This window comes from Lissotriton helveticus, chromosome 1_1 (genome assembly GCF_964261635.1).
Source record: "Lissotriton helveticus chromosome 1_1, aLisHel1.1, whole genome shotgun sequence".
In the NCBI taxonomy this organism is placed as follows: domain Eukaryota; kingdom Metazoa; phylum Chordata; class Amphibia; order Caudata; family Salamandridae; genus Lissotriton; species Lissotriton helveticus.
The window spans coordinates 1,652,516,494-1,652,534,746 of record NC_136057.1 but is presented as its reverse complement, the minus strand read 5'-3'; the positions used below and the strand labels follow the sequence as shown (position 1 = coordinate 1,652,534,746).

The 18,253-nt window shown below is 48.7% G+C and overlaps 1 protein-coding gene across 2 annotated transcripts in view; it reads left to right on the top strand.

Annotated features, from left to right (window-relative positions):
* The window catches only part of CSRNP2 (cysteine and serine rich nuclear protein 2), a 77,274-nt gene extending 59,386 nt beyond the window's left edge, over positions 1 to 17,888 (top strand). For both annotated transcript variants that reach the window (XM_078688847.1, XM_078688848.1), the window contains exons 5-6: positions 8,647 to 8,943; positions 16,519 to 17,888. In XM_078688847.1, coding sequence (XP_078544973.1) covers positions 8,647 to 8,943; positions 16,519 to 17,526 — 1,305 coding nt within the window. In that variant the 3' untranslated portion in view covers positions 17,527 to 17,888. The remainder of the gene's footprint in view (positions 1 to 8,646; positions 8,944 to 16,518) is intronic.
* The last annotated feature ends 365 nt before the right edge of the window (positions 17,889 to 18,253 follow it).

Genomic DNA, 18,253 nt, shown 5'->3' with positions numbered 1-18,253 from the left:
TCGGCGGGTCACACCCATTCGAGTTCTCATGCTATTAATATAAACTAGGTTTGCAGACAACGACTCTAAACTAAAGTCATGTTAATACAATGCAAGGCACTGGTGCTGCTCTTTCCAGTAAGACCCCCCCCCCCCTTCCTCCTGTCACTTGTCTAGTTAGCGGTTTTAAGTGCCAGCATCCCCTGGGTCCTGGAAGTTTCGTCGCGTAGCAGATTCGATACAAGGGCATCCCCAAGGAACATGATGCAAGGCCACAAGCCTGATTTCTGCACCGTTCTGTTTGCAAGGCCCCGCCTCTTCGTTTACTTGGTGTTACTGAGCAACCTTCATGATCTTATTAGTAAGATGCATTCACATGCTCATCCACATACTCATATGCTGGGAGCTTGCCTCCTGATACAAATCCCTGCACCTCCATGTTAGGAATGTATTGGCAGCACATTCTTAGTGACCTCAATGACCTATATGGTACACTGTATTATAAGAAGTAAAAATTAGAGCACATTTCAGCCACTCACCGATGCCTCCATAACAACTTTTAATGGTTATCCTCGGGGAACAATATTCAGCCAGAGACAGTGAACACTTTATAGGCCATACTGTCCCATCCCAGCTCCAGGATTCAAAGTTTCTCAAGACAAACCTCAACACAGTTTTAGAGTTGTATCCAGTTGCAGAAGTAGTAGCTTGTTGCATTTGCCTAGACTAAACCCTGGTGAACACATTTTTATGGATTTTCAGTTCAGCAAACAAAGAGCATAGGTACATAATCATACATGTCTCTTCCCCCCCGCTTTTAAAATGCGGCTCCAATTCTCCAATACAGTCCTGTTACTGGTGATTCCAGATCAGCTTCCCCTTGGAGTGCAATAATAACATCTGTGCATAATCAACCCTCCAATAACAAGGTATCAACCATCTCTGTTCACGTTCTATTTAACAACTAAACAAATGATAAACCCCCTCCCTATCCGCCCCTCCCCGTCACCGGTGTGCTCTCCAAGTAGAACACATTTAGAGATGAGGTGTTTGATAATAGTGAGTCAGGATGTTCCATCTTGGGTCTACAACTACCCCTGCGCTCCCCCATCTTCATGTTCCATCCCCCGCTCCGTTGTATGGGTAATCAGCGTCTGAACCAGCTCTTCCCAAGCTCTTGCCACTTCTGTCGCCTTTTCATTTTTCTGTCGAATCGCCATCTGATAACGAACCGCTCCCTCACTACTAGCCCACTTAGGCAGCTCCCCCCTCCATCTCCTACCGCTGTGTCCCTCTTTTGATTTCCAGCGCATCATAATTTCCCGTTTCGCTAATATTAGGCCCATATCTACAAACTTACTAGTCACCTTCGTCTTGGGGGTATGAGGAAACCAGTAGTATGCAAGTAGCCATATCAAAAACCAGCTGGCGTTCTGTAATTAGGTTTAGGAGATCACCCACTTCAGCCCAATAAGTCCCCAAGGCTGGGGAACTCCACACCATGTGCTCCAGGTCCGCTCCCACTGCGGTGCATCGAGGACACATCACAGTGCTGGCATTATAGTATTCCATGATCTTCCCCGGTGTCAAATAGGCTCTATGTAGAATAAAGAAATGCACCAGCTGGAACCAGGCGTTCTAGTTCCCTTCCACGCCCTACGCTGTATGTGCCCCCATGTGGCCTCTGGTATGGGTTTTCCAATGCTCCCTTCCCATTTTAGGCGCAGTCCGTCCAATGGGACCAAACCCTCATTCAGCATCCTTGAATATAAGCATGTAACTGCTTTGAAGATGCCAACCGCCATCATCACATACTGACACGCCATCGTAGTTTTAGGTTCGGACAACCCCTCTTTCCAATGTTTCTGTATCGCACTCGCTAGGGCCGCATGCATCAAAAATCTCCCCTGGGGAGATCAAACCTCTCCTGTAGCACCTTATATGACAACAGCTCCCCATCTTCGTATAAGTCTCCCAGGACTTGGAGCCCTGCCTGCTCCCAGTCCCTCAATGAGGACCAGTCCCCTCCATGTGGCAATGCCGTCAGCATCCCCAATGGCATCTCCGGCGCGTAAGGGTGTTGCACTCCCGACCTCCTCTGGGACCTGTTCCAACACAACCTCAGTGTTTTTTCTTCCAATGTAAGGTCTCTGAGGTCCAACTTCTGCTGCAGTGCAATAAAGGATCAGGAAATGTCTCGGGATTCCTCCCCCTCTGGCAGAGTCAGGGCCCCTAAACTCTAAGGCCACCGCCTTGTAAAGACCTGTAGTTGCGCTGCTATATAATACAATTCGAAATCAGGCACTGCTAGGCCGCCTTCCACTCTGGGTCTCATCAATGTTTTGAGGGCCACCCTACGTCTCCCTTACTCCCAAATGAACCCCACCATCATGGACTTCAAGTTGGTAAACACCGAGCACGGCACCCATATAGACAGTGTTCTAAAAAGGTACAGCAGCCGTGGGAGAGCCACCATCTTCAGCAACGCTATCCTCCCCATCACGGAAAGTGGAAGGGCACCTCAAAACGTCATACTCCCCTTTAGGGCCCGTATGCATCTCCCTACATTCCCATCCAGTATATCACTAGCGCTATGATAAATATGAACTCCAAGGTATGCTAAACAAGATGGTTCCCATCTCACGGCCCGCGACATCTCGGGAATCCCCCTTCCTGGCTGCACTGGAAATAGACATGTCTTATTCCAGTTAACTTTCAATCCTGAAACCGCCCCAAAGTCTGATAACAGTTGTGCTGCTCCTGCCAGTGCCCTGCCCGTATCCACCAAAAACAATAACAAATCATCTGCGTAAAGGGAGATGTGTTGCTGGTCCCCTCTGAAGGTTAGGCCCTCGTACCACCGTCCTAATCGAGCCCGCGCCGCCAAATAGTAACGGAGAAAGTGGGCAACCCTGTTGAGTCCCGCGAGCTACTGCATATCTTGGGGAAATCATTTGCCCCACCTTAACTCGTGCCACTGCTGTGAAATATAACACCGCCGTCCATCTCACAAACGCCTTGCCCAGTCCAAAACAGCCCAACGTTTTATACAAATACGGCCATTCAAGGCTATCAAACGCCTTCTCTATGTCTACAGAAAGGATTGCCGCCCCGGGCGAGCCCTCACAAGCTTCCCCCAAGACCCTCAGCAGTCTTCGCACGTTAGTAGCTGTATTCCTGGTAGGGATGAACCCAGCCTGGTCCTCGTGCACCAGGCTCGTCATATGCTTCATCAGGCGCGACGCCAGGATCTTACTAAGTATCTTATAGTCCGTGGACATCATTGATTGAGGGCGATATGCTGCCGGGTCTGTGCTATCCCTCCCCGGCTTCAATAATAGAACTATATGGGCCTCCTGCATCGTCCCCGGTAGCTGTCCTATTTCCCGCGCCTCTCTATAGACCTCTAAGAGCCTTGGCGCCAGTACATCTATAAATTGCAAATAGAATTCAACTGGTAGCCCATCCACCCCGGAGTCTTATTCCGTGCCATCTGTTTGATGGCACCTCTTATCTCCTCAAGGGTAATGTCCCAACCGAAATGCTTCGCCTGGTCCTCATCTATTTGTGGAAGTGCCACTTCCCCCAAGAAAGACTCCATTTCAGTTTCATCTGCCGTTAACGTACTGTTGTACAGCTGCTCGTAATACTGCTGGAACTCCTGCGTAATCTCCCTTTGGGTATAGACCATGGAGCCCTCACCCGTCCCCAGGGCCAAGATCGGGGAGCCCCTCGGTATAGGATTTGCAAACCAGGCCAGCAGTGTCCCCGCCTTATTGCTTTCTGCGTGTGCCTTCTCCACATACTTTCTATAATCGAAGCAGCGGAGCCTTTCTACCTCCTCGGTCAGTTTCTCCTTGGCCTCTGTTACTTCGGTCTGGAGTTCCGGATGCTCCGGCCTGGCCTGTTCCGCTAACCTCAACCGTTCTTCTGCCGTTTCGATATCCTGTAGCAGGGTTTTCCTTACTCCAGCATATTTACTTATGCACAACCCCCGCACCACCACGTTAAAGGCGTCCCACTCCACCGCCCTAGTAGTAGCAGTTCCTGCATTCTCGGAGAAATAGTGTGCTATCCCTTCTTCCACATCCCTACGAAACACCGGATCATCTAGCGTCTCAGGGCGCAGCCGCCATGTGGGAATTGCAGCTTTGTCCCTCGTCCAATGTAACTTGACCAACAACGGGTTATGATCAGACAGAGAGTCCTCGTGAGGTATCCAGATTGGGTCACCGAAGACACCACCGATGAGGAGCTCAGAATGGCGTCTAGCCGAACATGAAGCTCGTGTAACGCTGAGAAATAGGAATAATCCCTATCCTGCGGGTGATGCAATCTCCACACATCCACCAAATGCCACCGAGCCTGCCAATTAACCCTATACTTGGACAGCCTGTGAACTAGGGAGTCTGCCAAGGGGGGATGAGACCTATCCATGAGTGTCTGCAATCGAGTTGAAATCCCCTCCCATTATCATTGGGCCCGCCAGGAACTGCGCAAGGGTACCTGACATTCGGTCCAGAAATCGCGCCTGGTCCACATTAGGAGGATAGATACTACATAAGGTTACCTCTGCCACACAGGCGCCCCTCAACCGCAACAAACCTGCCCTCTCCATCTATCATATGCTTAAGCGCCTGGAAGGGGACCCCCGCCCTGACCGAAAACAGTGCCCCCCAACCTGGCCCCTCCATCTACGCTGCAGCGCTAAGCCCTCTGCCTTCGTGAGGTGGGTTTCTTGGAGCAGTGCTATGTGCACCCCCCCTCCTAACAAAATAGGCATGAACCTTGTGTCGTCTTGTCATCGTGTGTAGTCCCCGCACATTCCAGGTAATACATTTTAAATCCGATATTGCCCCCATTATCACATTGCAATTTCATCCTCCTTCCATCAACATCCTTTATCACACCGGTGACCCCAGAACCAATACCCCATCCCCCACCCCCCAACCTACCAAGAACAGGTCCTAAAGCAAAACTGTTAGACCCCATCCAAACCATACCCACACACACCACACACCTAGGCCCAGCGGTAGCCACCGCAGGCACTCCTTAAGGGCTACAGGGGGGGGTCTGGTGCCGACGTGTGACCACTCTCTCGCGCATATGAACTTCCGCTGAGGCCCCCTTATAAATCCCCGCCCGCTACCCCACCTGCGCGCCAGTCTTCTAATTAACAGAGCACCACAATAGGAGGACTTCCCCTGCCTCAGGGCCGCCACCCAGCATTCCTTCCCTGTTCGCCATTCAGCGCCAGCACGTTATCACAACTTCATACAAGGACCATTTGCAACCCCCTCAACCATTCTCCGACCCCAGCATCCATACAAATGAACTATCACTCACCTATGAGTCCATCTGCTGTGGCCGGGGTGACCTGCGGCATCCGAACACTTCCACCCTCCGACATCTCTGTGTCCGACTGTGCTTTTTTCTTCCTCAGTGTCCGTGCCCTCCGGTGTCTGCATAACCTGACTGCTAGATAACGCTGACACCGCCTCCAGCGCATCCTGTTTCCCTAGTTCAGTTTGAGCTTGAGACGGCTTCTGCACCTTCGGTCGCCTACGGCGAAGGTGCAGCAATTTACGCTGGGGCAGCCCTTCCGAGAGTTCCTGCATTCGCCTCTCCGTTCGATCCACACCAGCTCTGTAGGTTTCCAGCCACGCCCATGCGTCCTCTGGTATGTCATGAAAAAGAGTGCTACCATCAAGCATGATTTCTATTTCGTGGGAAACAATAATAATAATAATAATAATAATAATCCACATTTGTAAAGCGCACAATCACCCGTAAGGGTCTCTAGGCGCTGGGGGCCGTGGGGAAGATTAAGCGAGCTATTGCCCAGAGTCACATGGTGCTGGGCTAACCTGCCACCGGAGCCGGGGATCGAACCCTGATCCCCAGATTCCAGCGTCAGTCGCCCTGGCCGCGGCGCCACACCTCAACAATAGTACTGTATGCCTTCCGATCGCAGCTCCCTTTTCACTGATAGGAATGAAGTACGACGGCGCTGGATCTCCAGAGTATAATCCGGGAATATAGTCACTCTACTATTCTCAACCTCAAACGGCCCTTCAGTCCGCGCTCTCTGGAGCAGCAAGTCCCTGTCCTTGTAAAGTAGGAGTCTAGCCAACACCGGGCAGGGGGGACGTCCCGGCTGCGGGGTCCTGGCAGGCACCCTATGTGCTCGATCCAGCGTGAAAAAAGAAGACAAGCCCTCAGTTGCCACCACTGTCCGCAACCACTGCTCCAGATACTGCACCATATCTGACCCCTCCACTTTCTCCTGCAGCCCCACCACGCGAATGTTATTTCGCCTATTGCGGCTTTCGGCATCCTCTGCCCGCTTCTCCAGCGCTTGAATTCGGTCCAGTGCGTCCACCATCTTGCTCTCCAATACCTTTTGGGCCGGCACTACCTCCTGCAATGTCCCTTCCACTTGCTTCACCCTGTCCACCAGCTTGGAGTGGTCCGCCCTCAATAGTCTTAGTCCCGTCGCTACTTGCGTAATGTCCTGTTGCAGGGCTGTTCGGGATTCCGCTATCGCAGTTAGGATCCGATCAAATTGTCGCTGCAGTTGCGGGTCCTGGGCTTTCTCCGCTCCCCCCAATTCATCCTGGGCCTGTTGCTCGCCCTCTGGCTGTTGGGCCGTTCTGCCCTGCTTCCCCCTTGGCTTCCCCATGGTCCTTGGCGTAAGACAATAGCGGAGTGGGAGTACGTTCGCTTCTGCTGCTCAGGCTCCCAGATTCACACCTCCTTCTTCCGTGGCCCCACTAGAGCCTGGGTGCGCCGCCCGCCAGAGAGGGCCACTCTGTCACCCAGTGGTACAACGTGAAGATAGCCCGCCCCTATCCACTTCTGGAGGGCATTCAGTTACTTAGAAATCCAGGTTCCCTCCTTCTTGATCCAGCACTACAAGCCCCTTCTACAGGCAACCGCAGCAACAGGGTGGCACAGCCACGGCTCTGCTTTCCCTGGGCTTCAAGGCTGTCCCGCCGCGCAATCCGCAGCCCTACTCAGCACGTACACCTCTCCCGGTTATCAAGGTAGTCCATGTCCCACCAACCCACGTACTTTCTGCCAGTGGGCACCGGCCAGGGTATCCTCTCCCCTCCAGCACAGTAGCCGCATGTGCTCGTTCTACCGTTGCCCTGCTCGCCGGGTCCTCCACACAGGGTATTAGCGCCAGCTCCCCTCCACAATGCGCCGTTGCCTTCGTCCAGCTTGTCCCAGATCACTGGAGACCCTCTTTCGACCGGCGCCTGTGTGGCATCTGGCACCCTTCCTGCAGCGGCCCCCAGGCAGTCACTCCGCAGCCGCGCTCAGATGGGCTCTCGCTCCCAGCCCGTGCCCTCACCGGCTTTAGATCAAGCTCGCGGGATACCACCGTCCCCCGGCCTCCTGGTCCCCTCCTCAGCCGAGGACCGCAGGACAGGCCACGCCTCCCTCACTGGGGCTAGCAGGTAGGCCGGGGGCCCCCCACTCGTCGATCTCCGCTGCTGCTGCTCCCTGTCAACTGCATGGGGCCAGATTCCAGACCGCTGGGCTGCCCAGCCTTCCACGCCCGCAGGTCGCCGCCCCCGCACCCACCGACCCGCTCCCCTCCAATCTGCCGGGGGAATGATGCACCCTGAGTGCGCTCTAGGCAGGCACCGCTGCTCTCCTCTGCCGCCTCGGGTCCCGGGCGCCGCTCCTCTGGAGCCCCAGTAGCCACAGCGCCGGGCGGACAGCAGCCTCACAACGCGACCTCCGGAGGCCCAGGCGCTCCTCCTCGGCTCACCGCCATTTTGTGTCGCCTCCTCTGTTACCAACTCGGGTCGCTCAGGAGCCCCCAAAGCACGCCCTCCTAATCACCGGGCAGCTCCCCAGCCACGAGTCCTGGCGTCGCTGGGGGGCAGCTAGGCCTCTTTGTTCCAAGATTCTGTGGGGGCCGACATGGAGCTCGGCGCTCACACAGCCAGCTCCATCGGCCTCCAAGCTACGCCCCCCCTAGGCCCTACCCTGGTATTGACATATCCCAGGCTGCATAGCTGGTGACACAGTGGACTGGGTTCCTTCTATAGCAATGATTTTAGTGCAACCTGTAGATCTCCGTTTCCAGCCCAGGCTAGTCAAAGACACTTTTCAATATCACCAGGGCTTTAGGAGGTTCAGTTAGCATTGTTATGTGCTTGTAGCTCTTTTATTGCTCCAACACGTTTTGGTTAGTATCAGAAATGACTTAATATGCGCCTGCCGATTGCTTAATCTCCTCTCACGAGGGTCTGTGCAGTGGCTTTAATAGTATGTTATCATTTAACCGGGCCACATCTGGACTGTGCTGCACAGTGAGGAAAGAGGTAGCAGTCCTACCCTGTGGAGTAAAATATTATTAATTGCCAATATTGTAACCAGCAGTTAAAGAACTCCAACTAAACCAGGTTTTTGGGTAACAGTATTGAGAGTTATTTGTATGTAGGCCATGAAGACCTATCCAAATGAGCATTTTTATTGCCTATCCTAGTGGTACTTTCACTCGCTGAATTAGAACTAGTGATTGTAGGTTGCTCACAAATCTTTGCTGCAAATGCTCAACCCACTGAAATTTACCAGACAGAACACATCTAGTTGAGTTTGCTTTGTCCCCTGGCACTGAAATTCTTCCTTTCTTTTCCACCATCTATTCAGTTGACCAAGAATGGTACCGTGGAGTCTGAAGAGGCTGAGATCCTGACCCTGGAGGATGTGTCTGATGAAGACATCGATGTGGACAATGTTGAGGTGGATAACTATTTCTTCCTGCAGCCACTGGCTACCAAGCGACGCCGGGCTCTGCTCCGGGCATCTGGTGTCCACCGCATTGATGCTGAGGAGAAGCAGGAGCTAAGGGCCATCCGGCTGTCGCGGGAAGAATGCGGCTGCGACTGCCGACTCTACTGTGACCCGGAAGCTTGTCCATGTAGCCAGGCAGGAATCAAATGCCAGGTGGGCTATTACCTGTGTCGCTCGGTGTTTCTTTTTCTCACTCTCTGCAGGCGCCATAGTCATTTCTATAGTTCTACTAATTACTTCACCATGATCGGAAAAAGCATTGGTCGTTTTACATGCTGCAGGTACATTTACTAGTAGTTAGCTTAAGCAAATTTTAGGTATTTGACGTTCTGTTGAAACGTTGAAGTCTAAATGTCTAAGTCACGAATCAAAAATGTGAAGTACTTAAAATAGTGGAAAACGAGCCAGAGGTACTGTAAAAACCTTACTAAAACTCGCCCGAATAAAAATTTGGGTATGTAAATGTTTTGATGGTCGGAAAGAATTCAACATCATTCCTTCAGATCGCCCTCTAAATCTTCCCAGCTGGGGTGCATGTGCATAAGCCCCTTAAGTTGACTATTCAGAACTTTCCAGGGAGCATATTAAATAGTCGGTGTATATCATAAGAAAATTAAATTGTGTCAAGGAAGAGTGAACTGTCCTCCATGTTGGCTTGATTGGTTCCTCTTAATGGACTGCCCATTTTACTGTGCAATTCAAGGTGTGTGTGTATATATATTATCACACAACTGACTATGAATGAAGCGCACACTCACGAGTAGTTTACTTGCTATATATATATATATCTCCAAAAGAAGTTAACTCCCACTTGAAGGTACCACACGCGGCGTGATTTTCGTCCTTTTTATTCAGTGAGACTGCAGAGTGTGAAGCAGTGATATTACAGCATGCACTTTCACCAAAATATCGCCATACGCATTACGGGCACTCCAGCCCTTGATCACTGGCTTTTGGCTGCGGCAGACAGGAAGCAACAGTGACGCCACACTCGCAGCGAGTTTATAAGTCCCGCCCTAATGGGCCAGTGCATTCTGGTACATAGTTACTTACAATGTTTTAAATATATGACTCCGTTGTCTTTTCCAAATTCCTTTTTAAAAACCACAGTGGGCTCGCCGCAAAGTCAAAGTTTAACACCCTGCATATCTTGGGTCCTGCCAAAATGTATCCTGCCGCTCCATCTGCTCCTTTACACTCAGAGGCGTGAGGACCTGCTCCGTCAGCAGCGGGGTCCCCTCGCGGCCAGAGCCGGCCGCTATACATCCAAAAGAAGGTGCTCCCACTTGAAGGTACCATACGTTGCGTTATTTTCATCCTTTTTTATTCAGCGAGACTGCAGAGTGTGAAGCAGTGATATTACAGTATGCACTTTCACCAAAATATCGCCATACGCGTTACGGGCAATCCAGCCCTTGATCACTGGCTTTTGGCTGAGGCAGACGGGAAGCAACAGTGATGCCGAACTCGCAGCGAGTTTATAAGTCCCGCCCTAATGGGCCACTGAATTCTGGTACTTAGAGTTACTTGTAATGTTTTAAATATATGCTTATAAACTCGCTGCGAGTGTGGCGTCACTGTTGCTGACGGAGCAGGATCTCACTCATGTGAGTGTAAAGGCGCAGATAAAGCGGAGTGGTCCGTTTTGGCAGGACCCAAGATATGCAGGGCATTGAACTTTGACTTTGCGGCGAGCCCACTGTGGTTTTTAAAAAGGAAATTGAAAAAGACAACGGAGGCATATATTTAAAACATTGTAAGCAACTCTAAGTACCAAAATGCACTGTCCCATGGGGGGGGGGACACTTATAAACTGGCTGCGAGTGCGGCGTCACTGTTGCTTCCTGCCTGCCTCAGGCAAAAGCTAGTGATCAAGGGCTGGAGTGTCCGTAACGCGTATGGCGATATTTTGGTGAAAGTGCATGCTGTAATATCACTGCTTCACATTTTGCAGTCTCGCTGAATAAAAAGGACGACAATCACGCCGCGTGTGGTACCTTCAAGTGGGAGCAACTTCTTTTGGATATATGTGTGTGTATATATATATTCACTGAAAAAAACCATAGGTTTTAGGGAAAGTTATAATTATTTCGAAATTTCACTCGTAAAAAACCATAGAAATTCCCCCATTATAGTTAGTTCCGCTTACTATAACGTCATCCAGTGACTGTGTATTTCTGTAAAGTTTAAATATGTTTAATATATATAGGGAAAGGCGTATTGAAGAATGAGTGGGTGTATAAGTGTCTGAATGGATGATTTAGTAGGTGCGTGACTGACTCTAAAAGTGAGTGATTAAACGTATCTTACTGAATGCATGGGTAAGTGAGTAAACTGTGTGAATGTCTGTATCCGTCTCTGTTGGTGTGTAAGCGGCTGCATGAGTTTGCGAATAGCTACATGAATGCCTATATGGGTTATTGATTGGTTGTCTTAGTATCTGTATGGGTGCCTGAGTGTTTGTATGGGTGGGGTGTGTGTGGCTCTGTGCATGGATGTGTGAGTGGGTGATTCACTGGGTGCATGATTTTAAGAGTGCATCTGTGACTTTATGGGTGGGTGAGTGTGTGTATGGGCATGTTAGTGAGTGAATGTATATTTCAGTGGTATATGTGTAAGTAGCTACATATGTGAAAGGCAGTATATATGTATGTTGGAGTATATAAATGGCTATAATTGAGAGTGTGTGATTGTGAGTGGCTGTATGGATGGGTGTGTGCTTGTATCAGTGATTGTATAAGAGCCTAAGAATGTGCTAGTATTTGTATGAGTAATTGAGCTGGTGTGTCTATAACTGTATAGATGAGTAAATGGCAGTGTGATTAATTATTTGCATGACTGACTAGGTGTGTGAGTATCTCTATGGATGAATGGTGGTGTGTGAGTGTCTATATAGGTGTACGAGTGCATATGATAGGACTGTACTGAGTGACCATAAGTATGAGTGACTGTACGGGTGAGTGAGTGGATGTGTGGGTAAACCTAATAATTAATGAGTGGGTATGAAGTTATTGGTGTTGGAGTGTCTATGGTTTTGAGAATGGCAGTCTGTAATTTAGTGTGGGTGTATCAAAGGTTATATTAGGGTGTGAGAAGATGCATCAATGTATCACATGGATGATGTAATCAGTGATGTTATCAGTGATGTAATTTGAGATGTCATCAGTGATGTCACTGACCATGTCATGGGTGATGTAATATGTGAAGTCATCAGCAGTGCATTGCAGGGGTGCGAGTTATAGTTAGCTGAACTAACTATAACGGGGGAATTGCTATGGTTTTGTATGAGTGAAATTTCCAACTAACTATAACTTTCCCTAAAACCTATGTTTTTTTCAGTGAATTTCTAAGGTTTTTAAAATGCTAATTTCTAACTATAACTTGCCTGAAACCTATGGTTTTTTCAGTGAATTTCAAAGTTTTTTTAAATGCTAGTGTGAACTATGCCTACAGAGGTAGAACATGTGAAGAAAGAAGAAAAAACGCACAGAAAGAAGCAAAAAAAATGCAGAAAGAAGCAACAGAAGTCCACAAAGACGAAGAAAATTGCAGGAAAAAAACAAGACATGTGCAGAAAGAACCAACAGAGGACAAGAAAGAGGCCTTGTTGCAAAATCATCCCGTGCCCACAACTATTTCAGACGGGTACTGGTGGTAACTGACTCTGACTAACCAGGCCTAGAGCCAGTGCTATGCTAAAAGACACTTAGAATACAGTGAAAACACCTACATACACTAGGAAACACTATGCGTTGGGATACTACTGTGATTTGCATGACCTCTTCTGTAAGGCCCGAGTACATAATAGGGTAGGGGGACTAAAACTACCTCTAAGTCAGAGGTGCAGAAACATGCTACTTTAGTAGTCGCGTTTGCAGAGTGGTGGAGAAAGGGTGCTGGGCATCCAACCAACGCTCAGGAATTCCGCTGCGTAGGATTTAAAGGAGGTACCAGGAGGGATTCTTGGCCCCCAAACTCCCTCGAGACTAAATTGGACTTCATCCCCCATCCCGTAGTCTGCCACGAGGCACATTTGCAGAGTGGTAGAGAAAGGGGGTCATGGCCTCCGAAGACGTCTTAGCAATCCCACTGTGTGGGACTTACTGGAGGTAACGAGAGGGGTAGTTGGCCCCCAAGGATATCCTTGGGGGACAACTTTATATCCTTGGGGGCCAACTTCTCAAACTATTTTCTCCATTCAGTCCCACACAGCAGCACTCGTAAGTACTCGTGAGACACCCACTTTGCCCACCACTCTACAAACGTGCTCCCTGGCACGCTCTTGGATGGGGATTGAAACCCCCTTCACTGCTGGGGGTCCTTTAGGGGCAAACTAGCCTACCTTTTACTTCCAATAAGCCACACGCAGTGGGATTGGTGAGAGGTAGACAAAGGCCATGCCCCCTTTCTCCAACACTCTGCAAACGCACCCCCCTGGCGTGTTGTAATTTGGGGGATTAAGTCCCCTTGAATCCTGAGGATCCCTGGGGTCCAACTAGCCCACCAGATACCTCCAGTAAGCGCCACAGAGCGCTTACTGGAGGTACCTAGTGGGGTTGTTGGCCCCCAGGGACCCTCAGGATTGAAGAGGAATTAATTCCCCAACTTAAAACGTGCCACAGGGCGTGTTTGCACACATGTTACCTCAGGCCCCAGCCCCTCCCTTCACCACTGTGCAAACGCGCCCCGTGGCGCGTTTTAAGTTGGGGGATGAAGTCTCCTTAAATATTGAGGGTCCCTGGGGTCCAACTAGCCCACGAGGTACCTCCAGTAAGCGCAACAGAGCTGCATTGCAGACAGGTGTAAAAAGGGGCGTGGCCTGGACCACCTCTCTGCAAGGCAGGCCTGTGGCGCTTACTGGAGGTACCTCGTGGGCTAGTTGGCCCTCAGGATTGAAGGGGAATCAATCCCCAACTTAAACGTAGCCAAAAACTTGGCGGCCTTCCTGGAACAATCAGACTACCTGGACACTCACCAGGCAGAGTTTTGCTCTGCGCATTCCACGGAATCTGTTGTACTATCAGTATTGGACCACCCACGAGCAAAAGCTGATGGAGGGTCCCCCCAAGCACTCGTGCTTCTTGATCTCGCCGCCGCGGTCGACCACAACATCTTGGTCGACCGGGTCAAGGACGCAGGAATCCAAGGACTAGCTCTCAAATGTATAAGCTCCTTCCTAAACAACTGCTATCAAGCGGTCCGTTTGGGAAACTTCACTGCCTCCAAGATTAAAAACACATGTGGCGTCCCCCAAGGCTCTTCCCTTTCCCCCCACTTATTCAACCTATACCTTCTCCCACTCATTCATGCACTTAAGGAAAGGAAAATTCAAACCTTTAACTACGCTGACGATTTTCAGTTAATCTTCCCAATCAACAACTCCCCCACTACTGTTCACGAATTCCAGATAACAATGCTGTTAATCCGAGACTGGATGAACAGCAACCATCTTAAACTGAACTCGGATAAAACGGAGGTCGTCCTCACAGGTGGCCTAACGAACCCTTGGAGCCCCCTTTTCTGGCCCAAAGATCTGGGACAATCCCCCACCCCTTCTACCTCTGCCAAAACCCTGGGGGTAATAATAAACAGGCCATTTCATGTGACCACGCCCTTGGAGGTAGGCGCTTTAAATCACAGTGCATACTGCATCATCATTGCCAGCAGATGCCATTGAGAAAGGGATAAGATTCCCGAAACCGGTTTGGCTGAAAAGAACAGATGGTGACTGTTTCCTCTGCGTCTCCTGTTGCAGTTGATTCCTAATGAAATGGATGCAAATTTTACCGATCTTGTGGCTTCTTCCTTCGAGGGCTAAACTCTACGATGATATATATATATATATCTCTATATATATAGATATATATATATATATATATATATCTATATCCAAATCCAAGCTCTGCATGTGGAGCGAAACGCGTCGAGGAGAGCACTCGCTCTGTGATTGCTGATATTAAAATCACCACTGCTAACACGACTGACGGTGTGATGGCGCTTTATTAAAAAAGCTTGAATTTACTACAAGGAGAAGAGGTCTGCGCCTGTTTTAGCCCGCGCTGACAGCGGCCAAGATTTCTTTGATATATATATATGTGTATATATATATATATATATATTTTTAATTAGGCAGGAAAACAACGCGTTTCGCTTTGCAGCTTGATCACGTTTACTGCGTGAACGTGATCAAGCTAGAAAGCGAAACAATTTCCAGAGTGTTGGTGACATTTATTCTTACGAATGAAGTACCTTCTTGGATATATATATATATATATACACTCAGATAACTATGCATCCTGTCATTGTCTCTCTCATTTCCAATTCCATCTCCCTTCTTTGTGCCCCTTTTCTATAAATGTAGCAGAGTTAGACAAGGTATACTACCAATACAAAACATTAGCCTCCACAGTGATTTAAGAACTGCGCTTTAGATTTGACTTCACATCCTTCCAGAGTAGGGCTGGCCAACTAAAAAGTAAATGTTTTTTTCAAAACTCGAATACACCAGCTGCCACTTGGACTGAATAAACAGCAGAGGCAGCAACAGTGCAAGCTGTATTCCTTTGCTGTGCCATTATGTCTTTGACTCTCAATCTGAGGCGTGCTTAGTTCAGAACTCATTCTAGTACTTGGCCGCTGATGCATGACCACCAATGTCTGACACTTAGTGCTGATTTCTGATGGTGGTCTTGAGTTAGGGACTTTGCACCCATGTACAGGGAGCCGAAAAGAAACATTTTTCCACTCTTTCATGTAAGACTAGGAGAATGTCTCTTCCCACTGGTCTGTTTCGGGACTGAAGGGTGAAGGGGCTCTGTTTCAACAGATCTGGATATCTCACAGTTATGGTCCGAGTGAGTCATTTTTACTGCACATATTAATCCTAAGGCAGACTCATTTGATTAGCTCTTTCGCCCAATCTCACTATAATGAGTGGTGATAGATGGACAGCAGTGTGGCACAGAACAAGTGATTTGTGAGGTTTGCTGTTCTGTGTGGGCTTGCAGCTTCACTGCCCTTAAAAGAGTGTGCTGCAACCATCACCAGCTATTTTGGCACCCTACTACAGAAGCCCTGGTTCTTTCCCAGCCAATCTTTAAGAATGTCAGCCCTTTCTCAGTGAGGTATACCTTTCCTCTTCAACTGTCCTTACTCTCACAGGCAATATATGTAACTTTCTTTCTCCTACTTTTTCTCCCCTTTCTCCATGTCCACTGACAGCTTCTCTTCCTCCAAGTCTACCTCATCTCTATGGCGGTTTCATGATCTCACACTGTATAACATCTCAACATCTCTTTCTGTTTCATACATTGTTCCTGTTTGAATGCCTTTACTCCCCCTTCCTATTTGTCAGCTCTCCTTATTTCGACCTCATTGCTGATCTCTAGCAGCTTGATGTCTTCCCTCGTGAATTAATACTGTCCCTTTTAATTCTGTAAATCTTTGCCACCAGACAGACGACTTGCAGCCCCAATACACCGTACATAATCCGCTGTGCACCCACCAGATTATCGCGGTTGATTATGGCCAACCTGGAAATGGTAAAATGTAGATAAAAATGTCCCACATGCCTTGCCTCTTGAGCTGCCCAGTAGAAAATCAAACATCTCCAATGTCTTCCATGCTGGTAGAGACATCACTGTTTTCATTCTGCTTTCATTACCATGACATTTTTAGAATGATTCATAATGAGTAAGATTGTAAGCTTGTTGTTTCTTTTACTTCCAGGTTGATCGCATGTCATTCCCCTGTGGTTGCTCGAGGGACGGCTGTGGGAACCTGGCAGGACGCATTGAATTCAACCCAATTAGAGTCCGAACTCATTACCTGCACACCATCATGAAGCTGGAGCTGGAGAACAAACGTCCACCGGCCCGGCTGGCGTCCCCAGAAGTGGAGCACTCACAGGTCTTTACTGAAGGTCACTCCTGCTCCCTATCACAGGAGACTCAAGACTTCCAGGAATTTATTGCAGAGAACTGCCATTTGGAGAATGAGTCTGCTGTCCGCCACCTGCAGAGTGCAGAGGAAATGGCAAGGCTGAAGGAAGAGGAGGAGGACGAGGACTCCAGCGGCTCCAGCCTCAGTCTAGACTCCAGTGTGGAGAGTCTCAGTGTCTGCCTAGTGGAAGAACCTCTGGCTGGATCTGGGGGAGTCATTGACAACTTGGCCAATACGCCTGTTCTTCTTGATGCCAAGTTACCCCTCGGTTCATCTGTTCTGTGCTTCACAGGCACCTCTGATCAGATGACATCCTCAATAGGGGATCAATCTTTCCTAAGCAGTGCTCCTGTGGTTTATTACCAGATAGATCAAAATTCGGTTTTAGGAGTGAGAGAGCTGCAGGATTTTGAACACCCTGGAGGCACTTCCGGTGAACTAAAGGATAAAGATTTGAGTAATTTCCCAGTTTTTGCCTCCTCGCCTATTCACTGCAGTACCCCAGAGGAACAAGCATCCATGCCTTCACAGGAGACTAGCCAGGAGTGCCTGAGAGCAGATTTTGCATATGCCGAGGACTGCAGGCCTCCAGTGGCAATGAGTACAGGTCCTGACTCATTTTGCCCCCTTAGACATGTGCGGTTGCCCAATCATCTTGGAGATGGTTGTGGCGCTGGAGCTGCAGCAGGGGAGCTAAGCATTGCGGAGCCGCAGCGTGAGTCTGCCTCCATCCTCTCCGAAATCCCAAAACCCCAAGTAGAGGCTTTTCCAGGAGGGAGTGCCATGGCCGTGTGATGTAACTTTTCTTTGTTTGCAGGCATCTTGCACACTACATGCCCCTACAAGATTTGATATTTATTTAATTTGTTTTTTTACCATGAAGTGATGTTTTAAAAAGAAGAGCGCAAAAGCTTGTCAGTTTTTAATTTATTGTTTGTATTTTTTTTGTTTTGGTGATCTGCTGTAATGCGGACCTAATTTATCAGTAGTGAACTTTCCAAGTGTGATCGATGCCAGAAATACTGAAAGCATCGGTACCAAATCCGTTGAATACTTAGAAGGTACGATAAGCATGGGGGAGGTGGAGATGGGATCTGTGCAATGGATACTCTAGAATTTGTGGGGTGTGGGGGGGGGGTTACTCGTTTGCTTGGCAATCATACCAAAGGAAACCAGTTTACCTTTGCACAAGCTTGATCGAAATTCTCTGGAAATATCGTAGAGATGCCAATTTCTCAGTAACTATATGGTGAAAAAGGGTTGTAAAGCTGTTCCTTTTCAATGTATATTTTTGTTGTATTTATTTATAATTTTTATATAGGATATTTCACTTTGTCATCAGGGTTGACACTGCAGCTATTAGACCTTGTGAATAACGGTTAAGTGAAATGATGGTGTGCATGAAGGAAACTAGATTTCAGAGTTCCAAAGCAAATTCATCACGGTCTCTTAAGTTCCAGCTGCAATATTTAAGAAAGCTATGTGAAGAAGAAATTAACATTTTATTGGAGGAGTTACAAAA